Source organism: Camellia sinensis, chromosome 9 (genome assembly GCF_055761805.1).
Source record: "Camellia sinensis isolate YWXY chromosome 9, ASM5576180v1, whole genome shotgun sequence".
Classification (NCBI taxonomy): domain Eukaryota; kingdom Viridiplantae; phylum Streptophyta; class Magnoliopsida; order Ericales; family Theaceae; genus Camellia; species Camellia sinensis.
The window spans coordinates 71,768,899-71,774,715 of record NC_138969.1 but is presented as its reverse complement, the minus strand read 5'-3'; the positions used below and the strand labels follow the sequence as shown (position 1 = coordinate 71,774,715).

The 5,817-nt window shown below is 37.8% G+C and overlaps 1 protein-coding gene across 1 annotated transcript; it reads right to left on the bottom strand.

Annotated features, from left to right (window-relative positions):
* Positions 1–1,003: 1,003 nt before the first annotated feature.
* Positions 1,004–2,049, bottom strand: LOC145799531 (zinc finger BED domain-containing protein RICESLEEPER 1-like). The gene is made up of 2 exons (XM_082889120.1): positions 1,518–2,049; positions 1,004–1,470 (listed from the first exon to the last, which is right to left on the bottom strand). The coding sequence occupies exons 1-2, from the start codon at positions 2,047–2,049 to the stop codon at positions 1,004–1,006; spliced, it is 999 nt and encodes a 332-aa protein (XP_082745246.1).
* Positions 2,050–5,817: the final 3,768 nt, after the last annotated feature.

Below are 5,817 nucleotides of genomic sequence, written 5' to 3'. Positions count from 1 at the left end.
TATTTTCGGTCATTTTCTTCCAATTTTCTAAAATGTTTCAACATTAATAATTAATGAATTAAAACTTATAAAATTAAAAACACAATAAAATCAATTCCTAACACAAACAAATCATTTAAAATTCAAAAATCATTCAAAATCCAAAAATCTTTCAAAATTAATCTACTACCCAACAATACAATTAAAGTAAAATCATTCACAATCCTAAGTTAAATCATCAATCTCATTCTCCAACTGCTTTTTCAACATTCTCCATCTATTACTACCCAATAATACAAAATTAAAGTAAAATCATTAACTATATCTTCTACCTTCTTAACTATTACATTCATCCAAAGCAATAATAAAATGAAAAAAATAAAATAAAATAAAATTGTTGTCATTCATTCAAAATGCAATAAAAATAATAAAATGAAATTGTTGTCAAATAAAATAAAAACATTTGCAACACAATATCTCAAACTCCATCATCATGAATCACATCCAAGTTCCAAAAATTTCAATTCCATGCATTTGGTTGATGAACCCTGCACAAAAATAAATTGAAAAATAAAAAATTTAATCTTCAATCTTCATAATTCCTTTGACAAAAAAAGTGTAAAAGAATAAAGTAATGAAAAGATAAAACAAATGTCTATATATTGCATCTCAATATAGTAAGAAAATGTGTTGAGTATATGAAAAATTTACCAATGAGCAAATGGATTAGAGTTCAATTATAATATTAGCATCAACATTATAGGTTGAACTTGAAGATGAGCTTGACTCCAAAGTACCTAATTAAGAGTCAACAAGAGAAGATCAATAAAACTTACATTAGAAAATGAATAATACAAATAAAAATGAAGATAAACAAATTCTCATATTACCCGAGTCATATTGCTCAAATTCCTCCACATCATCCATCGCCTTTTGAAGAGAAATTGGAAGGTTACTTCGAAGCCAATTTTGAGTACATACAAGAGCTTCAACCATAGAAGGTAAGAGTGAACTACGAAATGGGTCAAGAATACGCCCCCCTACTAAAAGCCGACTTTGACGCAACGGTAGAAACAGGCATGGCCAACACATCCCTTGCAAGTTGCGATAACACTCTATATTTTGTTGCATTCACCTTCCAATAATCCAAAATCTCAAATGTTTGATTCTTTGCAAAATGTTCAACCTCAGACAAATATTGTTCCAATTCCGACTTAGATCCACTAGTGCATCGCCCCTCCAAATAGGAATTAAATTGGGAATCAACCAAAGAATAAGGATCATCATCATCATCTTCCATCATATTCACAACTTCACTCACACTTGAAAGTTTCTCATTTGAAGGATAAAGTGTGACATAATGGCTATACAAATGACTCAAACAACCCTTAACCTTGTCTACCATATCTTCCACCTTCTTATTATCTCCAAGAAATAAATTTGAAAAGCAAAACTCCAAATATGTCATTTTTTTGGTAGGATCAAGAATAACTGCAACATACAATAACAAATTGATCTTACTTCCATCCCATCAATACTTGCTAAACTTTTGTTTCTCTTTGCCATTGTGCTCAAAATATCATCCTCCTCCAAAATTAATTGGTTAATTTTCCTTTCAATAACAATCATTTCTTTGTAAAAAGCATTGGAAGTAACAAAGAGAGACCCTGGAAACTTCTTAGTTGCAAGATAAAATAATTTTAGAAACCTCAAAAATAATCTACATTTTTTCCAATCCAACTCATTAGGATTTCTCCTTATGCCACCATCAACATCCTTGAAATAAGATTCAAAATTGAAATCCACAAGCTTCAAGCGGTTAAAAGCCTTCTCATACTTTTCGGCCGCCTCCAACATCAAATAGGTAGAGTTCCACCTAGTTGGTACATCTAGGCATACAAGAGCTTTTGAATCAAGTTTGAGTGTGGCTGCACACTTCTTAAAAGCATCATGCCTATGGGGAGAAGACCTCACATATCTCACCGCAAGTCTAATATTGGCAATAGAATCATTCATTTCTTTCAACCCATCACTCACAACGAGATTAAGAATATGTGCACAACAACGCATGTGAATAAACTCATGTTGCAAAATAGTCCCCTTCCAATCTTTGGTTATTGTTTTCAAATATTGAATGGTAAGATTATTAAAACTAGCATTATCAACTGTTAAGGTGAATATGCTATCAATGTTTTACTCAATCAAACACGACTCAATTTTTCTACCCAATGTTTCTCCTTTGTGATCTTCAACTTGTTGAAAATTTATAATTCCTTTTTGAAGTTTCCAGTTATTATCAATGAAATGAGTAGTCAAACACATGTAACACAAATTTTGAATAGATGTTCAAGTGTCCGTAGTAAAGCAAATTATACGACCCTTCATGGCCTTCTTTAACTTATCTCTTTCATTCTTGAATATGTTAAGCACTTCTCTAGATATGGCATGACAAGAGGGGATTGGTGTGAATTTCGGTTGCATGACATTACAAAATCTTCTAAACCCAACTCCCTCCACAAATCTAAATGACAACTCATCAATGACAACCATCTCCACAAGAGACCTTTTACAAGCATCAAAATTAAAAGTTGTTGCTACAACCTCAACACCTTCTTCATTTTGTTTTAGTTTAAGATTTAATGTTTGTTGACCATCACTATCCCTATTTGGATATTCTTTACAATTGGGTGTATGACTCCTCAAATTGCTAGTCCCATGAAGTCTAGAGTCAGCCAAATACTCTTTCTTGTAGTATTTTCATACGGCTCTACGCTTCCTATCGGTCCCCATAACCTTATCAAAATGATCCCAAACTGTGGATGGTGCTCTCCCTCCTCCACTCTCACTCTTTCTCCTTGGGGGTCTAGAAGGCTTAGGTTCAGGTTCAAGTTCGGGTTCGGGTTCGAGTTCGAGTTCAGGTTCGGCTAAGGGGGATTCATTTGAGAATTAGAGGATTTCGGAGGTAAAAGATTGATTGTGGGAGATTAAACACTATCCTCCATTTAAACTGGATTACAAAAAATTACAATTTCAATTTCAATAACATAATTACAGATTTAATAACATAATAGATTCAATAACATGACAGATCTAATAAACAGAAATTGAATATGAGGAAGAAAGGGAACTTTGAATGGAATGTTATGGGGAAGAAAGAGAAGAGGTGACATATATTCTATCATTAATTTAAACTACATCTTAAGTTTACACAATCAGTAACATATTTCCTTCATTAAAATCAAAACTACATCTTGAGGTAACATGATCAAGTAATATATTAATGAATTTATCCAAAAATAAATAAATAAAATAACATATTAATGAACCACAAAAATTTTTGTAGTATATCAGATCATCAAGTATATGATCTCACAAGAATATTTAATAAGCTTATACAAATCTTCATGAATATTAGTATCAAAGTAATCAAATTCAAGATTTGGAATTATAAGATGTCTACTTCCAGCAGCTATAGCCAGAATCACATCATCCACTTTCTGTGTTTTCTCCTTAATTTCTTTTATCTCGGCCACTAAGGTTGTTCATTAGAAGAACGAAAATGATCCATAAGAACAAAAATGATCCATAAGAAGTGACTATTTCTAAGAATTAAAGTAGTCCATAGAGTTTATACACACACACACATATATATATATATATATACAAATATTGTGGTGATATATTTTCTAAGGACCAACACGTGGCCAAGGTGACGCCGACATGTCAGCCGAGGTGCCACGTGTCGTGGTCTTAACGCCGAGATGATCTCGGCTAAGCCGAGGTTATCTCTGAAGATATCAGAATCCAGGATAAGCGGATAAGGGGACAAGAGTCCTAGATTGAGGAAGGACTTCAGTCTGGATAAGGATAAAGCTCTTAGGGAGTTTATCTTTATCTATTGAAGAGTCTAGGATAAGCACTGAGCAGAAGTCCATTGAAGCTAGGCTTCTATTGAGACTAAGATTGAGTTAACTATAAAAGAGAGGCACCCCCATAGGTCTAAGGTATGTAATTTATATTCTGAATAGTGAGTTAAGCACTTGATTTATCTTTGAGAGATAACTGACTTGATCGTCGGAGTGCCCCCGGGTAGACAAACCACCACCGGAATCTCTTTTTTCTGTTGCAAGTCAATTAGGCGCCATCTATTTTGCCTGTACTCTCCAGCTGAATACTGAGTTGGCAATGTGGTCGGAAATCAACACCCACAATTTGGCGCCGTCTGTGGGAAAGAAAGAAGAATAGATGGCCAGCGACGGACAGAAGGATAAGGTTGGGGGCGAAATCCCTGTTGGGAACGGTAAACACATTGACCCAAACATGGAGGAAGATGGTTGCAACGAAGAGACTTAGAACCAGAATCACGGTAAGGAAGACGTCGGCCAGGAGGGCAACGTACCACAGAAGTCGGACCGAAGCAGGTATTACAATAAGAACGACCTCCAGGCATAGAAGGATAGATGCCTGCGAAGGGACGAAGAGGTAAAAGAGATGGCAAACAAATTGGCTGACCTGCAATCGGTCGTCAATTTTATGATGCAAAACAACGTTATGCAGCCACCGTTCCCGCTGCAGGACACGCCGGTTCCAACGGCCAATGCCCAGAAGAGAGGGCAGAAAACAATCCCTATAGCCCCCCAGCACACCAAGAGCGAAAGACACTCTCACCGACCTTCAAGGGAGGTCGGGCGAGGAGGGTTGAGGAGGGAAGAATCTCGAAGGACACATCGCACCAAAGAGGCAGACCCCAAAGAACATCGGCATGTTCAAAGGCAGGCGTTGTGCTTCGACACAACTCATGAAGAAAGGTCGAAGATGGTTCACAACGAAGCTGAAAGTAGTGCACCAAAAAGATTGAAATCAGGAGATAGCCGAGCTCCTAGGCAGACAAAGGAAGACTTGAGAGATTACCTCAAGAGGAAGCAACAAGATGCCGAGGTAACCTCTCCTGTTAAGCCGAAAACACCATTCTCGGCAGAGTTGGACAAATTTGAGGCCCCAAAAAGATTCAGTATGCTGAGGTTCCAAATATACGACGAAAAGTCAGACCCCAACTTTCACATCGGATTATACCTGAACTCGATGGCACTATACACCGAGAACGAGCCGTTTCTCTGCAAGGCCTGGCCGAGATGTTTGTGGCCAGGTTCGTGACAAACAAACTACAACCATTAAGTGTAGATGCTTTGATGGCTTTGAGAATCAGCAACGATGAAGGCCTTAGGGCCTACGCAAAAAGGTACTATGAGGTGTTCAACCGAATACCCGAGTGCAACCAAGAGGTGGCGGTCGTATCTTTCAAGAATGGCCTAAAAGATGACTGTCCACTACGAAAGTCTTTGGCAAAGACATTGCCAAAAAGCATGGAAGAGCTCATGGCCAGAATTGAGAAGTATGCCAGAGCCGAGGAAGACAAATCGTGAACTAAGAAAACAAAGCAAGAGAAAGAAAACGGCTCGCCGAAGCGAGGTCGAGGTAACAATGGATCCAACAAGCAAGAGATAGAACTGAGGGCTGCACAGGCAGTCACAACTGTGTTCCGAATCCCAATTTACAAAGTCTTGGATAAAATTCGATCCCAGCCCTATTTCAGAGTGCTAGCTAGGGTGCCAGGATGGACACCTGACTCAGGGTTGTAGAGCCTTGATGACACACCTAGAAGACCTGGTGAGGCAAGGCCACTTGAGGGACCTTATAGATGAGGCCAGGACAAGGGAAGAGCAGGCAAAATTGCCTCAAGCACCAGCAGTTCCACCCCCCCAGCACAACAACCACAGGCAGAAGGATCGCAGGTAATTAATGTAATTCACTCGAAGGTCAACGAAAACGAAATACGGG

Excerpts from the sequence above, each read along its gene's own strand:
- LOC145799531 (XM_082889120.1), bottom strand. The coding sequence starts at position 2,049 with ATGCGTTGTTGTGCACATATTCTTAATCTCGTTGTGAGTGATGGGTTG. Across the intron at positions 1,471-1,517 it reads GAGAAACAAAAGTTTAGCAA|TTATTCTTGATCCTACCAAA; the intron begins GTATTGATGGGA and ends TGTATGTTGCAG.